This window comes from Phalacrocorax aristotelis, chromosome 6 (genome assembly GCF_949628215.1).
Source record: "Phalacrocorax aristotelis chromosome 6, bGulAri2.1, whole genome shotgun sequence".
Classification (NCBI taxonomy): Eukaryota; Metazoa; Chordata; class Aves; order Suliformes; family Phalacrocoracidae; genus Phalacrocorax; species Phalacrocorax aristotelis.
In genome coordinates this window covers 22,031,745-22,055,481 of record NC_134281.1, presented here as the reverse complement: position 1 = coordinate 22,055,481, position 23,737 = coordinate 22,031,745, and the positions used below count along the sequence as shown (strand labels likewise).

Here is a 23,737-nt window from a genome sequence, read left to right as displayed (position 1 = left end):
TTCTTACCGACAAAAAGAAGTGTAAATATGAGAGTAAGCTGATAAACAGCGTGGCCTAGAATGTTCTTCATCATGGTACGGGATATAAGAGGTTTGTTCCTGCCATACGGCTTTCTTAGCAATAGAGCTTCTGTTGGAGGTTCAGTGGCCAAAGCAAGTGAGGCAAAGGTGTCCATAATTAGATTGACCCACAACATCTGTACAGCTTTTAGAGGAGAGTCCTGTGGAGATAAATAAGAAAGTTACATATTTCCTAGAAAAACAATTGTTGTCAGGTCGTTTACTGTGATTTCATTTCTTCTTGTGTGACTGCAAACAGTACTGAAGACAGGATGCTGAAATACGTGGACTTTTGGTCTGACCTACTATGACCTTTCTTATATTTCTTATGCAAGACCAGAATCACAGGAAGTACAGTGATCTGAGCAAAGATAAATTATTCCTCTACAGTCATTTAAATCAGGAATATTTACAACCATGCAATTCTTATAAAGCATAATATTAACACTTTATAATACAGTTTACAATACCTCTGTTACTTCATGCATCATGCTTAAATTTTGAGCTGAATGTAGGTATCTAGATAACACAAGTGGGAGTTTCTTTCCTGGAAGAAAAATTATACTGAAAAAAATATAAAAGTAATGTTTCTTTTTACTGTAATCTACCTATCTGTTTTTTCAGACACAGCTTGAAATTATTAAAAATCTATTAAACAATTACTGAGACATTTTAATACATCTTACTTAAATAAGACCTTTTAAAAACAGTAGTGATGAAAAAAATGCCTGATATTTGAATTAAAAAATTATTCTGAAACTCATTAAACGATATCAAATGTGCAAAAGTAAGAAAATCTGTTATTTTACTGAGTAACAGGTTAGCATAATTGAAACTACGGAACTGGAAAGGAAAAAAAACCCACACACTACTTGTCAGGATGAAGTATTTAGTTTCTGAAGCAGGTCGTCAACCGCTAGAAGGAGCTCTTTCCTCACTTAATTGAAGAAAGAGTCTATGGTCCTATTACAGAGGACTTTAGATCATGTTTTTAAAACCCCAAAAGTAGCTAAATAAAGCAAACTAACACAGATCTCAGGAGAACTCTAGATGACTATTTTAAAGTTTTGATTTTTAATTCTTTGGGGCAACCGTAATGACAGATGAAATTGCTTCAAGGAGCCATATCAGGAAACACTAATTAGATTCTTGTTTTGTATCTAACAGCCTCCTGTGCCTTTAGACTGAATACAACATGGGCAGCATTAGAAAGGCCTGCTTCCTGTTTCAAATACACGGGTTTTATTAGTAAAATAGAATCTCAAAATTAGTAAGTTATCAATATAAAAAAAATTTATCATAGAAGGGGGTTAATCAACAGTGTGAAAGTTGGAAGATCAGAACACTATTTTTATGCATTACATTACCATGGTGCTGCAGTAGTGAAGCAAAGAAATTTATGGAACAGCACACAGGCATTCGACACTGTCTCCCATAGCATTCTCATAGGCAAGCTAAGGAAGTGTGGGTTGGATGAGTGAACAGTGATATGGACAGAGAACTGGCTCAAAAACAGAACTCAGAGGGTCGTGATCAATGGAGCAGAGTCTGGATGGAGGCCTGTCACTAGTGGTGTTCCCCAAGGGTCTGTGCTGGGTCCAGTCCTGTTCAACGTATTCATCAGTGACCTGGATTATGGGATAGAGTGTAAACTCAGCAAGTTTGCTGATGATACCAAGCTGGGAGGAGTGGCTGATGCACTAGAAGGCTGTGCTGCCATCCAATGAGACCTGGACAGGCTAGAGAGCTGGGCCCAGAGGAACCTGATGAAATTCAACAAGAGCAAGGGCAAGGTCCTGCACCTGGGGAGGAACAACCCCATGCACCAGTACAGGCTGGGGCTGAACTACTGGAAAGTGGCTCTGTTGAGAAGGACCTGGGGGTGCTGGTGGACAGCAAGCTGACCATAAGCCAACAATGTGCCCTTGTGGCCAAGAAGGTCAACAATATTCTGGGCTGCATTAAAAGGAGTGTGGCCAGCAGATCGAGAGAGGTTATCCTCCCCCTCTACTCTGCCCTAGTGAGACCACATTTGGAGTACTGTGTCCAGTTTTGGGCCCCCCAGTTTAAGAAGGATGTGGAACTGCTTGAGCAAGTCTAGTGGAGAGCTACCAAGATGATCAGGGGACAGGCGCATTACCCTTATTAGGAAAGGCTGAGAGACCTGGGTTTGCTCAGCCTGGAGAAGAGAAGACTGAGGGGGGATTTTGTCAATACCTATAAATATCTAAAGGGAGGGTGTCCAGGACGATGGGACTAGGCTCTTTTCAATAGTGCCCAATGACAGGACAAGGGCTAATGGGCACAAGTTGGAACACAGGAAGTTCCACCTCAGTATGAGAAAAAACTTCTTTACTGTGAGGGTGACAGAGCAGTGGAACAGGCTGCACAGAGAGGTTGTGGACTCTCCTTCCCTGGAGATATTCAAAACCCGCCTGGGTGCGTTCCTGTGCCCCCTACTCTAGGTGTACCTGCTCAAGCAGGGGGGTTGGACAAGATGATCTCTAGAGGTCCCTTCCAACCCCTACCATGCTGTGATTCTGTGATGCAAGCCAAATCCAAGCCAATAAAAATACCTTATGAACTCTGCCCTTTTCTTCAAAGGGTTAAATGTTCATTTTTAATGACATATTATCAAATAATGAAGGCCAATATCCATTCAGTATCCCAAGGACATATGGCAAACAAGGGTAAGTAGTTTGGTCTCTTGTGGATCTGGTTTACACGCCAACTCTGACCCATGAGATAAAATATTATTTCCTCCTGAAAACATATTTTTAACACCCTTACATTTACACAAATTCTGATAAATTTTAATTATTAAAAAATATTTACTTTTGGCTTATTCAGAGGGATCACAGAATCCCAGGTTGGAAGGGACCTCAGGGATCAATCTACTATTTCTAAGTCTTACAGGTTGGCTACATCAGGGAAGGGAGAAAGACAAGCGTTAACAGATTATTGACCTCTTGATTATGGGTTGCATTAACTGGGCTAATCTGGAGAGTTCAGCTCACTCATTTGATATGCAGCTGCACCTCTTTAGAGGTGCCTAAAAACTCAAAGTAATCAGGACAAACTTCGTTCCAAATTAAGACCTCATTTATTTTTATTAATATTAATGCTCATATAAGAAGACTACATGCACTAAAGGCAGTTTGTGCCTAGGGCTCAGAGATCTTAACTTGGATATAGTATATAGAGAAAAAGGAAATCATGTCTTCTACTGACAAATTTTATTTTCCTTGTTGCATTTTTACCTTTCTAGTTAATAAGCTGTCTTGAGAAACAGCCTCTACTTTGAGATGTTACAATAGCTGAATTCCCACTTCATGTGCTGACTTCTATGTTAATAAAATTGAATATGTCTGTTGCACTTAATAAATAGAGTCAAATATTCAGGTGTCTATCAGAGCCTGACATTTTCCTAGCATAACAAAAAGTCAGGTAATTTCAGTCTCTAAATCACACAACTGTAATTGGCAGTCATCAGTTTTGGCAACAACATGTTCTCACTGGCATTTCACACTGCCAATCACCTTGGGTGGCTATGGTGCCCCTAATAAGTATCTATGATTGGCAGTGCTACGCTGTTCAGTCAAGTGTGAAAGCTCATTCTAAGCTGAAGCCAAAACATTAGATACACATTAGTCTGGGCAGGCAGTGGAATGAAATTTCCACTGCAACTCTATCTGATTTCTGGATAGTTGGTGGAAACTGAGGAAAATACATGTCAGCTAAGGAGCTTAGTCTGCCATTACAGATTTTAGTCACTTATGCAAGCGGGATGCAAATTTAGTGTTCTTTTCACGGCATTTTAGCCACTAACTGCCTTGCTAATAATTCTTAATTCACTTTCTGAAAACTTTGGGGATGAAAGCTGTTCAAACTGCAAACCACCCAAAATCACCACTTATTTGTTAAATTCCTTTCCACTTGACCTTGGAATAGGTTAGCATTGGCCTAGAGGTAAAAGAAAAATGTCCCTTAAAACAAGTGATGTTACACTACATCTTGGAAACACTTAAAAGCACTAATCACCAAAGGCTGGGAATAAATTACAAATCTTTTGTGACAGGCAGAGCCTCACAAATTTTAGAGTTTGTTACTTTTGATTTAGATGACATGCTGTAAGGGAATGAAAAGGTATTTTCACCCTTACCTCTTTACTCCCACTTGTCACAGAACATATATACGGATTCATAAAAATGAGCATTTCTGGTAGGTTGACTTTATATACATTAATGCAAAAAAATGCCAGTCCTTGCTTCTGCTGCTAGATCACACTGCCTACTAATTGTATGGAAGCGGCACCCTCATTTCTACTTCTGTTCCCCTAAGCCTTCCCAAAACAAAGCTAAACAGTACATACTTTGATTTTCTATTATAACTTATTCAAATTTGCCAATGCTATTATTTTAGGATTTGCCAAATACAGTTCTGCAGTAAAACATTATAACCATGTAAATTAGAGCCATATACAAGTACATATAGATCATCCTTACTTTTTGAACAAGATCTGTAAAAACAATAAATGATTCATGTGGTAGTTCATTGCTACAGTGCTTTTTAATTAACATTTACTTTTCCAAACATAATGTCCTTTAGAGTCACTGTTTTCAGTTCCTAGTGTCTGCTAAAACATTAAGTCTTTCTCAAAGTACAAGAATAATAATTTGAATGTAAAATGCTAAAACATAGTCTTTGTCTTCTCTTTCTTTAATGCAACCTTTTTGAATAGCTATGTTGCCTCAACAGTTGGAGACACAGACAAAATCTGGCATGGAGATAAACCTGCTAGCTTTATAGTTCCAGTAAAAAATGCATTTTAAAATCTTTATTTTGTATAACAGCTCCAAAGATAATGACCTAATATTTTCTTGGTACTGTGTATACATTGGGGACAGGAAACAGGATGAACCTTCTGGCTTTGTAAGGCCCATATAGAAGTCTGTATGATACCTAGAGATGTGGAGCAATGACTCATTTGAAGTACAAAATTCACAAAAATTGTGGGCAGAGCTCCAAAGAAGAACCCTCACTGAGTCAATCAAGGGCTCTGCAAAAATACTATTCAGAGAATGAAGTCAGAATATAAGAGTATAAATCACATAAATCCACTGGAAAAACAAATTATTGGTTTAACCTGAAGTAATGGTTGCTAAACAGAAAGGACAATTATATGCAAATTGGTCAAGATAACCACACCCTGATCATTTTAAAAGTGTGTATTGGGCAACACAGAGAAAAAGAAAGAAGAGATAAATGATTTAGATTAATTGAAAGGTAAGGTGAATTAATACACCTCAGCTGCATTGTGCCACACAAACTGCACTGACATGGAACTAGCAGAAATAATAGTTGTGTTCTTATTGGTGGGTGTTATGCACGCACTGGACCCAAACTTAAGAGCACCTATGCAGCCACAGATTGGGTGATCCTGATTCAGCTTTTAATCAGAGATTTCTTTAAACTTGGTTTTCTTGTATAACCTAGATCTCAGAGTGCTTTACATAATTATAGAATCACAACACAAAAGTTCATTATTAGGTGAAAATTCAGAACTCTTGGCTTATACATTGAGCTGCTGAAACAGGGCCCAAAGTTAAGTTAGATCCCTATGATGGGCAGCTTAGTTTTGGCAGCAGCAATGCTGAGCTTGCCAAGAGGTGACACTGTATCTGTAATTTCTATGCTGTTTAGAATATTGTTTCTGTTACCTTAACATGACTTCGTGCTGGGACCCGTGATGGAGAATAGCAAATGACCATTTTTATTGGTCCTGTTTAGTCTGCATAATAACTTCTTTAATAGCCCGCTGCTACTCCTTTATAATCCTTATGTAACACTGGAGTAACATATAAGGTCACATACATTTTGTACATGTAGTTAAACATCTATTGAAAGAACAAATCAGGACAAAATAGAAATGGTAGATATGGTAGATATCCTCTCTAACTGCAGCATCTTGCTGAAGCAGGCATTGGCTAGATAAATAATAAAATAATATTTGCCTAAAATTAACATAATTAAGCTAAACAGTAGTTCCCTAGAGTGGAATTGGCAAGAACACTGATTTTAATTATGTATTTGAGATAAAAAAGCAGCAGACTCTTAAAATGACCATTAATGGTCACAGGTCCTACCCAATATTTTTCTTAAGCCTCTCCATGACACTCCTAAGATTCTCTGGACCAAACAAATCAGCTCCTACTTGGCAATGAATTCTCTGGGTGCTCCTTGCAGGTCTAGTTTAACTCATAATAGTACTCACACAGTTGGACGCTTTCATTAACATAGAGTTACTGTGGTTTCACTAGGAGTTCTGCAGTGATATGACCACATACACATACTTACATGTATACCAATGCAACTGCAGAATCAAGACTGAATAAAATTAAGTCTATTTAGTGGCAAAGCACAAGCCAAATGTTAAAAAAAATAGTCAAACCAAAGATCTTATCATCTTTGTACTTCCTTTAAGCACAAACAGCAGAAACACCAAAAACAGTAAAGAAGCGTAAAAGAAGCTTCATACTCAAAGCATCCCAGTATGCTAGTTCTGAATTGCAGAAGATATTTTTCTGAGAGGTCATTAAGAAGAATGAAAAAAATGTTACTACCTACATAGAATTTTTCTCATTCTATATCTGATGAAATATCACCAAAAAGATAGCCTGTTTAATATTCATAAACCTGAATATTAACTGTGGACTAAAATTATATTCTGTGTGTCAAATAAAGCCAAACAGACTACCTAAAAGCAAAGTAAAATTCAGTCTAATGTGGACCTTCTTCATATTCATTTTGAAGGTCACATAAAGCAGTGTTGCCTTTTAGAAACTACAAATTTTAGCTTCATTTGTTTGCTAAGAACATAAATGTTTCAGTCAAAATAGTAATTTAAGACCTTTGTACAGTTTTGCAGACTTAGATCTATGTGTGTGCACCTAGCCTGTTGTATGCAAGATTATTTGGTACATTCATGTATTTTGTGCTAGACCTACTTTCATAGCAACCAGAGGGTACAGTATGTTCTCAGGTGTAATTATTAGTAAACCTTATGAGCCCAACAAACATAATGCCCTGTCACTGGCTGGAGTCTTTGAGTCAAAGCCTAATATAATGTTCATTCGTAAGGCAAGACCCTTCTTGAAGAAGACAGAACTGAGAGCTACTTGAGATTATCAGCAGTCAGGCTGTTGAGCGTAAACAGAACTACAATGGAAGTAACTGCTGCGGTTTTGCTACAATTTCAATTTTAGCTCCTTTTAGACTTCTCCTTTGGATTTGCATTTTTACTCTCGGACTAAGGAATTACATAAGAATCTATTTGGACAGAAATACAGTTTTCTAGGTGGTGTACATTAAAACCTGTAAACAAGGACAACAGACTTGACAGGCTCAGTGATGCTCTTACAGATCACTGGGGCAATACAAATGCACCAGGCCTGATTCAAATCCTTCTAGAAGCCAATGGAATGATGCAAAGGATGAAGAAAGCTCCGTAATTAAAAAGGGGAATATGCTTGCACTGGTTATGCATTACACATGCACCTAGACTTGATTTATAATAGTCTTTGCACTGATTCAGTGATGCTTAATCTCTTCAAGAATAAACCAGAAATTCCTTAGTTAACAAATAGAATATATTTCCCTTCATGCTTTCACAAAGCAGTTGAAAAAATATGGACATTAGCCAAAAAAGATTCACCTTAAATAAATGTTACTAGGTACTGAATGTCTTTAAAACAGGGTCGTAAAAGGAAGCACTCAATTATGGTATTCTTACCATATTGCTGTTAGCACCTTATTCTACACAGTTTGGTACCACTGACAAAAATCCAGGAGGATTGATCTTCCAGACTTCTAGTCATTATTTACATACCTTGTATTACCAGCAATAATCACATTACAGCTAAACATTTTCTCAACAAAAATGGAAATATTTCCCCAGGGAAAAGTTATGCAACTTCTGTGACAATATCAAAAATTTTGTCCCATAGCACAGGATCAGTTATGACAAGAAGGCACCATCAAGACCTGGGGGCAGTGTGGTAAGGATCTAGCACTTAGCAACTTGCAATTTTCACTTCTAGGAAAACAAGTTAATTGAGGTTTCAGTGCTTCTTTTGTACTGAATAAAATAATTATTTCATTTGGTAAGATCACTTCTACTTGCTTCAAAAACAGCCATTTCTGATTTCTCTGAGAATCCCAGCCCTAGCACTAGCCTTATGCTCACTTAGCTCAGAGGAGCTAAATAATAATAGTTGTATCTGCCCAGATGTTGCATGGTGCCAGCAGAAGATGGGAGCTTGCAGACTCCTCATGCACAGCACAAAAAAAGGCCTCTAATTGTCAGTCAAGGCTTAGAAGTTTGACCTCATGGTTTTGTAAAGGTACCTGGGTTTCTGGTTTCAAGTATCAATTCCAGGATTACAATGTAAGTTTACCCTGGAGCAGAGCTAATGACTTATTCATTGTTTTGCTCAGGTGTGCATGAGGTGAAATTTACCTGCTGAAACAGGTATGTGCATCTGTGTAATGCACAATAGAGGGAAGCATCAGCTTTCCCACAGTGTGTCTCAATCAAAGGAGGAATTTTGTAACAGTACCTGCCTGCAGCATCTGAAATATACATTATTTTAGGGAGTGACGTCACTAAAAACTGCACCTTTTGCAATTTTCTAATGAAGGACAAAGACCTCATACTGTACTAAATACATCCTGTTTTCTTTCTAGGGAAAAGAAAACTTAGTTTTATTAATCAAAAAGTAGTAATTTGAAGTGGAAAAAAATGTGGTCTGCTTTCAAATATGATTTTTTTAATAAAAGACCAAGACATTTTGCATGAACACCAGGATTGCAGTGAGGGATTAATGTAGAGGGAGAAAAAGAGATCAAGGTCCAACTGTACATATCATTTAATTGGTTTGTCATTTGCAACTGAAATTAAAAGGAATGACCTGAAAGCAACAAAATAATTTTATCAGTCAAAAAGCTCCCCTGCTGGGATCACTTCAGCGTGTCAGTACTCCTCCCTTGAAAATAATAATACCATTATTATTATTATACATATATTTCATATATGGATATTTCATATATTTAATATATGGATATATATTTCATATATATCTTCCATGAAGATATATTTCATCAAGAAATATATATTTAATAGTTAAATAGTCTTCAGAGGAAAAGGCAAAGTCACATAACCTCTTCCTTCTCCCAGTCGCTGACATTTTCTCTCCTATCATCACAGGCTCAGTCATGACAATAATATGTCATCAAAATCAGGGAGCTGTGTGAGGCAGCATAAAAATTAGCAGCTCCCAAAAGCAATTTAATTCCAGGAAAACATGGATTAATACACTTCCTCATGTCAACAGCTGTTTAACATTTAGCTGTTTGATCCTAAATACACTCTTAACGCTCAGAAGTATTTCAGAAAGCATACCTTCTGTTGTACAAAGCAAGAATCAGATGTAAGCCACCGTTACTTGAAAGAAAGTGTAGCTTGGTAGGATTTGGCCCCACAGTTTAAGCAACACTTAAAGTTAACCTTACCTGGGTAATGCATGCTCCAGTGAAAGCCACAATGACAGCCACAATGTTAACAGTGAGCTGGAACTGCAGGAACTTGGAGATACTATCATAGACATTACGACCCCACATTACAGCCTTCACGATGCTACTGAAATTGTCATCTGTTAGGATGATATCTGAGGCTTCCTTTGCAACGTCTGTTCCAGCAATACCCTAGAAAAATTAAATGTGAATAAAATTACCTACTAGAAAGAGACAGTTACAATATAAATCTTCATATTTATTCAAAGTCCACAGTTATACAGAGACTTCACAGCATAGAAACAGTGACTGCTGAGTATATTCTGCTTTTTATATTTGCTAGGAAGTTAGCTATTTTGGCCTATTTTTGAAAGTGAATAAGGGCGCAGAAAAGAGAATTGATAGACAGCAGTGGAATTCATGTGATGATAGTTTTGAGTGGTTTAAATTATCAGCTTAATGACTACTGATCTTCTGAGTTATTTTTATCATTGATGATATCTTTTTAAAATACATGAACAGAACTGCTAACAAAAATCAGAATTACTTATCTTAATATATAGCCTAGTATACTACTGTCTTTAGAGTCAGAGTACATTGGGAAGACATCTTTACAATCAGTGATGGGTTTTACCAAAGCAAAATAGTACTCCGCTGTTGTGAAGAACACAAGAGTTCATTTTCTTGTATTGCCACAGGATTCTGCATATACCAGTGAATCTAACATAGTAAACTGAAAGGATTCTGAGGCAACATAACCCATGCCCTCCAATACATTGCTTCACTGACAAGTAATAACTAAGCAATTTTCTCAATGCTTAATGAATGCAAAAAATCTCTTACAGCAAATCTGTAGTGACACAAAAATCAATAAATACGCTCAAGATTATACCATTGCAAAGCCAACATCAGCTTTTTTAAGTGCTGGTCCATCGTTGGTTCCATCACCAGTCACAGCTACAACCTGCCTCTGTTCCACCTGTGTGCTGTCAATAATACCTGCAAAAAATGTATATGTGTGTGTATACATACATATAAAATAATTAGCAAGATAAAACTTTCTTCTAAAAATAACATGGTCTGTGTAATATAGACTACATAATACCACACAAGCCTTATAGAGATTAATAGAGTTGATTTTTAAGGAAAATAATGATGAAAACAGTGTCATAACTACCATACACTACTAGACATCACTACTAGAATTTACATGGAAAGTTCTGACCCTGCATCATCAAAACATCAACAAAACTTGCATAGACTTCAAAGGGAATGAGATCAGCTCATTAAGTTCTTCTGGAAGGTTTCTACTATTTAAAATTATGTGCCACAGTAAACCCAATTCAGGCCAGTTCTCTGATTAAACATCAATGGAAAGGATTTGCCAAAGACTTAAGTTCATGCTTAAAGCTCTCCTAAACTGGGACTGAACTGTAATATCTGCTTTACTGCGATGCCTTCTGGCAAGCAGTTTAACCTAAAAATAACAAATGCCATTGATGACTTTCATTTAGCTGGAGCTAAATTAGCATTTTAACAGACATGTTTAATTCTGCCAAACAATGATTAAGAAGATACAATTCTTTAAATTCTGGAGCCAAACATTTTAATAAATAGACAAAATAATTTCTACTTTCATTTTGAGATAATTTTCAGAAAGAAAGCACATTTCACTTGGTGAATCAAGTTTCATGGAACTACCCTGAAGGGAAGTATTTTCCACTTATGTAGATGGGGAAAGTAAGGAAAAGCATAAAGACTTTTTCTAAGATTACAGAAGAAGCCTTGTTTTTTAATAGGATGGGGATCATTCACCACTTATGTTTTTATTTCCACATCAGAGTCCATTTGAATATGAGTCCAGAATACAGGATTGTTGTGTAGGATACAAGAACACCTCTCCATCTTAGTAACTCGGGGTGGGGCGGGGGGGGGGAATGACAAAATTCCTTTTGCTAACACATTTTGCACAAAGTCATAACATCTAAAAACAATTATCAAAACCTACCCAGTGTGAAAAGCTTTCATTCTACTCTGGAAAAAATAACTCATATCAGATAACTAACCAGGAATAGGAAATTGCAGATTCCAGAGCAATAGTTGCCTCATGGCACCCAGAAGATTGCAATGTAGTATGGAAGCAGTTAGTGTCCTGTATTTTTCAGTCTTATGAAAATCAGAAAAAAAATCTATTCACTTTCCATTGGCAGTATGAACTCAGATAAATGGCACATTATTCTGATAAGACCTTATAATTAGAGCTTTCAATTTCTTGGGGTGATTTGCCATTGGCATTACTAAATAAACAGGAACATTAGCTGCCATTACTGTTAAAAGCATTTATCTTGGTCTTCCCCCTTCTTGTTATTAACACATCCTTTGATGTTAAATTAATAGTTTAAGCTTCTGAAAAAAATTCTTAACATCTCTGACTTATCATACTATTAACTGCTCCAAACAGGTAGATAGCATGCTCTCACAATTGGATTCCAAATGGGAGCACAACCCAAATCAAGTTGAAGAGGCTCTAACAAATGACCTCCTAATAGATATAAATAGTGCTCTAATGTCAATGACTATACTACCAATTGCCAATCAACCAATTGCTGGATGCATCTATGTCATATACAAGGTTTAGTAGTCATTTTTATCCCTAAAAGCAAACTATGGAGCTGGGGTAAGCCCAACATGCTCCAGAGCACAGAACTACATAATCAGTAGTCATGGAAAAACAGAGATCAGATTGTCTCGGTTATCATCAGTGTCTCAGCCACACACCCTCATTGCAGTCGCCACTGGTAGTGTCATCAGAAATATGTCGATGCATGGCACATCAGTATGTGGACGGACTTCAGTGCTATTCATAAGAAGAGAGATCTTTGTGGAAATTTCATTTGTATGTCAGACAAATCTCTAAAATGGAGCAGTAGTGATTAGTTGGGATTCAGAGGATTAATCATAGCAATACTTATGCTCCCTGACTTCTGCATGCTCTTTTTAATCTGTTCCTTCTCCCCCTTCCTCATGTTTCTGAATCGTTGTCTTCTTTCCAGCACTTCCCTCCTTCCTAACCACATTTCCTTATACTTTTTTGTTTTCTTTCTTTGATATCATTCTGTTAATAGTAGTGATAAGGTTTCACCTCAAGAATTTTCTTCAGTATCGAGTAATATGTCTGTATAGATCTTACAAACAGTGTAAGGAGACCAAACAGAGGAGGGATGCCTAGGAAGGGTTCTCCCTCTGCAATTCTGAGCTGTGGAGAACATCTGCTTCAATGATCAGTGAAAAATTTAAGAGCATGACCAGACAGACTGCCAATAAAGAGAATGCCCATTTCTTTAACATTCATTGGCCTTTCCACTCATTCAAAACAGCTAAAAAGAAACTTCAGTATTAATTAGTCATGCCTAACAGGTACGAAATTTCTTCAAAATAAACTGCTTTACTCCACTTGAATGCTTACATACAGTATTTTAATAAAAACAGGTCTGCAAGGGATAGCCAAGGAATTCCTAAAATTCAGCAAGGCTTTCTCCCAAAACATTCTTTGCTGTTTCATTGGTCTGTTCCATCATCTTAAGCTGTTTGGCCATGTCTTTCCTCTGTCAAAAACAATTTTATTCAACAGTCATGGGAATACACCTAAAGCACAACTTTACAGTGGGTTTCACACACAGATTCTGCTGATGCTGAAGGAATTTGGGGAGGAGTCACATAGCTTGCATAAGGCAGAAGTTTTTCAGAGCAAGCAGCTTGTTTCTGATGAGGGAAAAGATCATATTTAAAACAACTGTGTATAGTTATCAAGAGGGATACTATATGCACAAGCTTGCTATAAAAGGTACCAGCACCGCATACACAGCTGAAAGTGAAATATATCCTATATCTTCTACCTTCCTCCCATCTAATATTAAGCAAGCATTAAATCAAATTCACTCAGGATAGTAAGATAAATAGTATCTACCAATAATGTGTATTCCATGTCTTTTACACAGAGCTATCTGTAACTGTGCCTCAGATCAAAAACATCAAGTATAGCCTCAGGTTCTCCCTTTACTGCAGAACAAATGCTGCTTTTTTTAAACAATTCTTACTTGCATTGTCACCCTTAGAGTCACATCAGTAAGAAACCACTGGTTCTGGGAGAAAAAAAAATCCTAGTTTAGGTATTCCTTTCTCTCTCAACTGACTAACTCAAAAGAGGCAGACAGGAAAAACTTAGCTACAGTAGAGCATTTCAAAGATGCACACCAACTGAAGTGTTATTGATGCAGGAAAGTTGATCATCCCATATGCTTACACATATTTATATTTCTTTGACAAGCTAAACATAGACAGATGCAGTAATATATTTTTATATGCATGTTCTGTTTAGGTTAGTTTTTAATACTTCCAAACTTTTGAAGCTCCCTGTCAATTTAACTAGAAATTATAAAGTCTGTCTGGAAGAGAAAATTTAAATTCACTTTAGTTACATGCTTAACTATGTGCAGGAATAGAGCTTTAAAGGTTAATGTAGAAGTGTTATACATAACATTACAGACAGCATTAAGTGAATAGTGCTCCACAGAGTTTATCATACTAGAATGGTAGAGAAGAGCATGGCTAGAACGCACACATTTCTGTACTAAGCATGCATCACCAATGTGCTTTATATTATAAGAGTGAAACACTAAAGGGGAACCTTGAGGGCATCAGTGCCTCCCACAAAGTTACACTGAACAGAGACTACAGAGACCTAAATGGTAATTAGAAAGTATAAAACTCTAGATTTAAATGCAGTATACCTCCTGCTTCCTTTAAACTATTTTTATGTTCTTCACTTCAGGGAAGAGTTGGCTGAAGCTGACTTTTTTCACTGTGGAACAGGTCAACCTTCTGAATATTTCTTCATATGAATTTGAATAAAAATAAATATTAACATATTCTCTCAAATGGAAATCAAAATTACTTGCCATTTGCAACATGCTGATATTTAACTTCAGAATTTCAATTAATCCACTAATAATTCAAAGAATACACTTTTCTACACTTTTGATATCCTGCTTAGTCTCATGGCATGTCCACGTTAATGATGTTATGCATAAAATACCATCCCATGCAATAATATTTGACATATTTTAGTAATTAAGGGTAATTATTAAAAAAACTTTTCCTCTTTAAATTTCATTTTCTGCTTGTTAATAAGTCAGCCTTACATGAGAATAGAATAGTTGTTTTTAATATCACAGAAAAATGATTCTAGCCTAATTTAAGCATATTGGAAAGCACCGCTTCTTTAACTGGTAAACTGAATATTTTATTTGATCTTTTCTATGCCTTCTGATAATAAGATGATATTTCCCATCATTACTAAAAAGTTGCTTCTCATAGTACATAGTATTTTAAAAAACAATATGACAATATGGAAGTATTTCAGCAATAATATTACAAGGACACATCAGTATAAATGATACGCGTATTTACTTTGAAATAGGGTAAAAATATGAAATAATACCCATGGATGTCATAAAATCCATAAGAAATGGTATTTCAGTTGGATTAAGATATCTAACGTTTCTGTTTCACTGAAACAGTTCATGAAGACAAGCCATTTTGACTTTTTTTGTTTTTCAATCTACCTCTACTTCAAAGTCATAAATATTAGAGAGAAACTGTCTACCCAGCCCAAAAAGCTGAACCATGCCTTTCTCTAGTCCCTTAGCAGTAGTAAAAACAAAAATGCAAAATAAAAATTATCCTTTTGCTGGATGGGATTGTGCTATGTTAAGGAGAAAAAATATTCCCTCCAGCAGCTGTATGTCATTAAAAATTAAATATAAAAAAAGTTTATATTGTGATGTGTGTTTTTACCCTAGAGCAGATAGAATACATCAAAGAAGAGAAAATCCTCTTGATCCCTCAAGTGTCTGAGAAAAACATAACATTTTAACAAGAGGCCAAAAACTAGTGAACATTTAAATAGTTTCTTGTAACTTTCAGTGGCCCTTGGAGTATTACCAGCCAAAAAATTTCATCACGATTTTCCACATACTTGGTCTTGAACTTCCTTAGATACTTAATTGCTCTATCATTTGACCTAATCATATCTTTAAAACCTTAATTGTATTAGTTGCATAAAGCATTCAGTAGTAGCAAATATCTATAATATCTATAACACATATAAGTGTATATGCTATAAAACATCAATAATTTGTTGCTTATTCTTCTTTAGCTCTTTATTGATTTCATTTTCTCTGGCAAAGGTTTCAATTTTCTCTTAAGGAAAAATCCTGAATGATTCAAATGAGTACTCCCAAAGGACTTATTTAATCCACTTAATGAAACACAAATTGTTGTGTGTTTCTGTAACAAATAAGCTATTAGGCTGTACAAGTCGTGTCCTCTAAGAGCTAAAAGACAGTATTTTATATGCACTAGGGAAGTGAGGAGGCTTCAGCTAACTTTGTGCTGTTTTAATACTGGCCTATGGAGCTAATCATGTTGTCCAAATAAATGGTCTCCAAACCTTTTCAATCATGAATGCCTACTGGTAAAATCTTTTTGAGGACACACCCCCAAAATATGTATATTATTTATAAATTATACATATGTTTATGTCCATTATAAAACATATATTAAAAATTATTAGATACAGATGAAATAAACAATATTTTAAAAATACTCTTCTATTTAATAATGGTAAAAAATATTTTCTTTCTGCATCCCAGTGGACTGTCCCTGATGTGTGTGCACATAACTTGGGAGACCACAATGGAACTTTTGGTCTAAAGTTATTTAGGCATTTAAAAAAAATTACATACAGTTTAAAAGCCTTTGTAATCAGTCATGTATGGAGTCACATCAATAAAATCTTGCCATACCAAAAGGATAGATCCAGAAATTATTGCATACCTAAATGTGAATTACTATTAAAGTAGACAACCAGCTGAAAATGTGTAACTGATCAGCTGGATCTTATCCTGAACTCTAGCTCCTCCAAAAATTGCTAAGAAGAGTCTCTCCAGACTTTCTAGGGCCTTTGCAAAATAATCCAGTTCTTTCTTCATCAGGAAGCCAGCAACCACAGCCATCCACCAATGGGGCTTCCACCTGCGCCAGCCTCCCATCTTATCATGGCTAGAAATGATGTTATTCCTGATCAGAAATTTTCTGATTTCATCAGCTGTCTTTTAAGTGTGAGCTTCAAAGTCAACAGAATAAGATTTCAACTCATCAAGAAGTGTGAGTTACAGATATGAAAAAGGCTTTGTAGCGAAAACTGCAAACAAATCCCTCTTTTATAGAGCATTCCATCTGCAGACAGTATAGTAAGAGAATATCATTTGTACGGTGCTGTTTTTATAGGACAAAAACAGACTCTAAAAATACAGCCAGAAATCTAAAGGAAGCCAATGCAAATCATACAATTAGTGAGCCTACAGGAAAATGGAATTGGCCTAAAATGCGCATCTCCATTCATGTAATGCTAAAGAGGGCAGCTCCTAGTTACATCATCTCCAGTAACTGCTACTGTAACATGAAAAGTTTTTTATCTTGGACTATTCTTTAAAAATAATTGTGGGAGAACAGATGCATTTGAGTGACTTGATTTACTCTAAATGAGCTTGTTCTTGTTTTCTTCATAAAGAGATATAGGCAAAGACTACAAAAATCTATGCCCCCTCTAATTTATATGAACCACAACCTATTTCTCAACAATATTTTCTTTCTGACCAGCAAACACACATTTTCCCTTCCCAGCTAAAGCCTCATTCTAGTCCAATTAAAGTCACAAGGCAAATATGAGATTGCCTACATCTACTTGCCAGACATCTTATTGGCATTTCTGTTATTCCTGCCAACCAGTTTCCTATTACCTTTCATTTGTAGACTCGGGTAGAACGCAAACACAAGAGAGTTGGTTACTGAGAAAACTTCCTTGCATTATGTAAAGATGTGCAATTAAAGGTAACAACTCAGATATATTTGCAACAGTAAAATTTTTACAATGCAGATTAAATGCAGAACATAATTCAATAACTTTGGCATTTATTACACACACATGCAAAGGTAGTCTGCACACACCTTTTACCAAAGTGTGTTTGTCCGTGGGAGATGAGCGAGCAAGTACTCGAAGCTTTGGCCAGATTTTGTCAATCCGCTCTTGCTCAATCTGGAGAGGGAGGAACACAAAAAACCCCAAAACAGTAAAACTGTTAGCCTGTGATTAGCAAAATATGTATTTGTGTCCTTGTGTCAGATGATTCACTTCGTTACTCAGATGTGCAACTTTTCTCCAAAAGCACAGAAAAATTACAACAGCCACCAACACTGCAAATGAAGGCAAGGTTAAAAAAGACAGTTTTCTACCACCAAAGCTCAGCTGTTGGCCAACATATGCAAATTTTGCCACAGTATCTTAGTATCATTATGGATAATTCCACTCAGATTCATAACTCTAGATATACTATAGTGGAGTTTCTCAAAGCTGATCAAATATTTTCACAAGTGAAAATGTGTTGTTCTAGTCTACATTTGAATTAAAATTCTTCATTTTGCACCATTACTGGCAGAATTTTCTCTGTATACCAATAACAACAAGGACAAAGGATTCCATCAATCGATGCAAGGAGTAAATGACTGTGTCCATTTATTACTGATGAACTCAAAGACACAGCATAAAGTTTACTTTTTTACAGCTGACTTCAGTAGCCTATGTGTTAGCGCCATCTTTTATAAGGAGCTAAAAATCTTCTGAAGAAAAGATTAAGTTATGCAGATCATTAATATAAGTGGATGTAGCAGTACATTAGATAAAGTGGTATAAAATAAAGAGATGAGAGGAGCTGGTTTTCAGTACAGACTGCATTTTTATGAGGCAGACCTGCATATTGCTGTTAAGTTCCTTCCCCTCTTTGCTAACAAACCTGCTTTTAATGTGTTTGGCTTTAATTTCTTGTAGTCTAGTGCTATGGTTCTAAACACTGCTAAATTAGGCTAGCACTAAACTGATAGTGGCTCTGCATCATGAAAAGTTAAGACTGCATTTTCAATGGTATTTTGAATTGCAAAAGGCTAGTGGTAGAAGGAAGTAGCAATCTCTCCAAGTAGTCTTTACAGATAGGAGGTACACATCAGTGCAGGGGAAACAGCATTTCAGTGTTCTTGCTATTTTTAAATAACATATTAATGGTATGTATGGATTTAGTATTTGAATTACCTCTCCCTTCTCATTTCGGATCCTTCTGTTAAACTCTTTCCCTTCAAGGCAGAGAAAGTCTTCTCCTGGGTGAATGATTCCACATTTTATGGCAATGGCACGTGCTGTGTTGATGTTGTCTCCAGTGACCATGCGGACTGTTATTCCAGCTCTCTGGCACTTTCTTATGGCTTCTGGGACCTACAAAAGCAATATAACAGGAAAGGAAATTTCTAGATAAGAGATAAAATATGTCAGGTGTTTCCAATTAGAATATTTTGAGGCTAAGGAATTAATGAAGCAAAAAGAGAAACAATAGACGTTATGCCATATTATAGCTACCTGACTATTATGGAATTGAGGTTACAACACAGGCAAGACACAACTTCCATCCAGAAGCACATAAACTGTATTTTAGATCAGTTGCCTAGAGTTTCTCCTGACTTTAAAAAGGAGTGTTCTGCACCTTTTTTGACCTTTAGCATCGAGGTACAGAATGTTGAACCTAACATACTCAACATACATATAAATATGAATTGAGAATACATGTGTTTTGTACAGAAAATTATCTAACTGCTGACCCAAACTTTCTTTTCAGTAAGATTATCTAAAAAGTTATTGTAACTTAGCACTATTACACTAATTCATGCATAAAAACAGGTGGAATTCCTAAATATACAAGTTTAAAATTTCACAAATAATTTACATATTTCAAAACTGTAAAAATGCAGCATGATTTTATTTATGCTACTTTCTGCATGAGACTAACTCTTCCTGCCCCACACTATACACACCACTGAGAGAGAATTCCGTGTGTAACAGGGTCCGTGAGATTAATGTAGAAGGTATATACTGACTTGGCATCACATACAGCTTACTTAAAAAAGAAAAGATTTTTGTAATTAAAATGTGCAAAAGCTAGGAAATTGATTCCTAATAATCAAATAAAGCTCTTTTAATACAGCTACTTCGGTGTATGAAGCCTATAAAAGAGCTACATATCTATAGCTCAATTTAAGATGGAGAAAAAATTCTATTCCATTAAACTATATAATAATTAACAATAATTTATTAATTAATAATAAATATCACTCTAACCAATGAATGGAGTCTCATCACACTTTTGCATTATGAGGAAGGCATTGTTTCTTCAAGAAAAAAAAAATTATTTGACATGGAAGAATAAGAAGTGTGTTTAACACTTCAAGAACAGCCTAGATAGATACCATTACTTCTTCAGTTTTCATTTTTACGTAGAAGAGACTAAGGGCATCCCAGGACTCCTCCTGAAGACAGAAACCTTTCACAGAGCTACAAGAAACTGAACTGCCTTACTACAGAAGATAGTAAAGCACAGATATAAAGCAGTTATAGGTTGCACTGGTTCTTACATGTGGGGCAGAGGAGAGATACTTGAAAGTAGGAAAGACACAGTCTGAGAGGAAAAGATTCCCAGAAGATGAGCATGACTTAGATAAGCATCTGAGTATTAGACAGTGATCCTAAGTAAACCTGCAGGCAATTTGAAAGTTATCCCACAAGTTAAAATAGCTCCAAAGACCTGGCCCTAGATGCTTGCTCTGCAATGTTACCTAACACTCTCAATCTATGTAATGCATGCATAAACCATTTAATAAATTCCCCAAATACATATACTTGACCACTGATGGCAAATTGCTGCTGAGCTTCTTCAGATGACATACTTATGTAAAGTAACATGATTGCCTGACTGTGATGAATTATGTCAGTAAGCATGTATATAGAGCTGTTGGTTTCCTACAGAAACTAATAAGCAAAGGATACGATTCTGAAAAGAATGGTAATTTAAAAATAATTACAAAAATTTAAAAAAAAACTACTTAAGAAAGGGTATCAAAATGGATATTACTAGCTACAATAGCAAAGCCTCACCATATTCTACTACCAGTTAAGTGCAGCTTGTTGAACACATGCCAATTACAGTAGATTAATGTCATTCATTTGTACAGAACTTAAGAAAAGGAGCCACCATCTACAATATTACACTGTTAAATTTGTGCATTTCTGGATATTTTAGTTTCCTCTATAGCCACAAGTATGTGATACTGCTGAGGGTAGGACATTGCCTTTTACTTGACAAACACTGCTCTGATCCAGTGTAGCAAATGCTGGGCTTCTAAGGATTTGAGGGGGCCAGAAAGGCTATATATCTCAGACTGCACATCAGACTGAAATTACAGACCCTTAAACCATATTGTAGATAATGATTATTCTAATCAGTGAATACAATTCCACACCATGTTTCTGCATCTTTATTAAAGGCAGTTGTGAAGCTTCTATTTTCCAAAATGCCTCACTAAACTAACATCCAGTTGAGGATCAGACTAGTACTTTTCCCATGACTACAAAGAAAATCACTCCACCCTCAGACTGCATCCACACAACGTGCTATTTGCAGAACAACTCTCTGTCAAAACAGATTACAGAAACAAGAGACAAATTAAAGGACAGAGGTTTATCTTCCCATTTCCTCATCTCTGCTGAGAATATTTTCCCACAAGTTCTATCCTGGAAGCCTTTCAACATTATGAAAGACTTCTATGGGGGACATACAATCAGATTAAATCTATTACTTAATCAAATGACTCCTGATTTAGCCAGTTTCTGCATTAATAATCCTGACTATATCCCATTTGCCAATTTGGAATGCCTTTGGTATCCACTTTAACTGTGGTGACCCTCATGCATAGGATGTGACAGATTTGGATGACTATCTGTAAAACCAGCACAGTGTATGAACCATGAAGAAAAATAAATTACAGTGCAAACAGAAAAACCAGTCTATTCACATAAAGTGCCAGTCCTATTAAACAAGGTCATGGGAGGACAACCTAGTTTCAAATACATCTCAAATGCACATGTAACTAGAGAAATAATTATCTTTTCCTCTTCTCTCATTTTCTGGACAGCAGGTGGGTGGTATCTGATTTAATACTGTGTACAGTAATTACAGTTAAAATATTGTTCATATTTTTTTATTGCTGTAAGGATGAGAGAGTGTTGGCAGACTGAGTGGGCAGTGGAAGCAGAGATTTTCCATCAGTTTTGCAGAGCCTAAGTACACATTATAAATTTTTCTGGTTTATTTTCTCTCCGCAAAGAAAAACTTCTAATGCATGCATACATGCATAAATTATCCAGTGCAGGACTATCTACCAACATCAGGTGACAAATAAATAGGTGACATTTGGAAGCAATTTATGTTCAACTCCCAGAAATAACAGACTGTAGGCGTACATTGGCAAATCAGTATAAGCCAGTTCAGACTCATTAAAATCAATCCAGCAAGACTGTCAAAATCAACAGACAGATCTCTACAGGACCAAGACACCGTTCTATTTGTTCTCTTTTTGTATATTTGTCAAAGATAAATATCAAGCAGGTAGTTCAGTGCTTGATAAAAACAGCTGCTGATAATGAATAAGCTAGTGTCTCAATTAACTTAGGAATTGTGCAAAAGTCATGAGTGACCAGTGTTTACACTCCAGATGAAGCTAGTCAGTTGCTGGATATGAATGTTGAATAAATGACCCAATAGTTTCTTTTAATGTATAGAAGGCAATGCAAGTGCAAGAAAGCTCCCAGCAATATCATCAGAACAGATGCAGCACTCTGAAATCATGCTAGCATGACACCACTGACACTGCAGGTATTCACATATTTAAACACCCCAAGGATGTATATTGGTAGTGTGTCACAGGACCTCTGTGGAGACAAGGAGGCTACCATTTTGCATGTGTTAACTCCAAAAATCATCTTGGAGAAAAGGAAAAATCTAAGCCTTCCCTAGGAAAAATGGGAGTGTAATTTAAGGGAAACTAAAGGTTGCCAGGATGGTGAAATTGGATTGTTTCATTGGAATTACCTAATCTATCATTTCTGTCTGAATAAATTCTGATATCCATGAATACTGAGAATATTAATAAAACAGGAGTTGTAGCAATATTTCTAATTTTTTATGTTCTTTCTTCTGCTATAGAAAGTACTTTGAAAATTCATAAACTCCAGTGGCCACTCTATTTATAAGTGGACTTAATTCTGGCAAAATAGTAAGGTCCCTTATAACAGCTCAACTTCTTACTATTTGCATCTACAATGGTGATTTCACCATTGCAATACATGCATATTACAATATTCCCACTAAGTCAGATATTTCTTACCTAGACAGTTTTTCTGAAATTTATTCTTTTGCTTTGGCTTGGATGTTTTTTAGTTCATTCCTTTTTCCTAAGGTACTCCTACTGCTTTCTACCAATGTGTGGAGTAGTAATAATTTTAACATTGTTTTAAATGTTTTGATGATGTTGTTAACACTTTAAAACAGTGAAAAGGGACAAGAAGAGGAAAAAACCCAAAGAACAAAGTCCCAAAAAACAACTGCAGATATGTCCAACAGTTGGTAAAATTCTGAAATTATAAACATTTTATTGAGTGTTTTGCAATTAAGTAAGAAGTGTTACTGCATATTCTGGTGTTAAACTACAAGAAATCAAATACATTATGCAATGATTATCTAGAAATAAAATGTTTTCCTGTCTGCATCTTCTTTGATCCTTTATACAGAAGTCAGACTTGACCTCTTTATTTTTAGCAACACTCTTCATTTTTACCTCAAGCTCCTAAGAAATTATTCCCTATAAGATGAAAGCAGTTCCCTTATAAAACACACTCATAATAATCACATGAAAGGATAGTTTGCAGCTATTTTCAATAATAACTGCAAATCCCACTGCTTCCTATTCCCTCAGTCTGTCATACCACCCATAACCTGACTTAAAGCTATTTTCTAACAAGATGTATCATGAATCTATTTTGGAGGGAAACAGGACTGAATCACAGTTCCAGTGGCCACTGACATTTATAAGCTTTCTGAGTTTATACATA

General features: G+C 36.0%; 1 protein-coding gene across 9 annotated transcripts in view; it reads right to left on the bottom strand.

The window, feature by feature from the left end:
• The window catches only part of ATP2B2 (ATPase plasma membrane Ca2+ transporting 2), a 451,559-nt gene that overhangs the window by 28,738 nt on the left and 399,084 nt on the right, over positions 1-23,737 (bottom strand). For all 9 annotated transcript variants that reach the window (XM_075096585.1, XM_075096583.1, XM_075096581.1 and 6 more), the window contains 5 exons: positions 18,836-19,015; positions 17,701-17,788; positions 10,523-10,629; positions 9,631-9,822; positions 8-221 (listed from right to left, as the gene is read on the bottom strand). In XM_075096585.1, the coding sequence (XP_074952686.1) occupies positions 8-221; positions 9,631-9,822; positions 10,523-10,629; positions 17,701-17,788; positions 18,836-19,015 (781 nt within the window). The remainder of the gene's footprint in view (positions 1-7; positions 222-9,630; positions 9,823-10,522; positions 10,630-17,700; positions 17,789-18,835; positions 19,016-23,737) is intronic.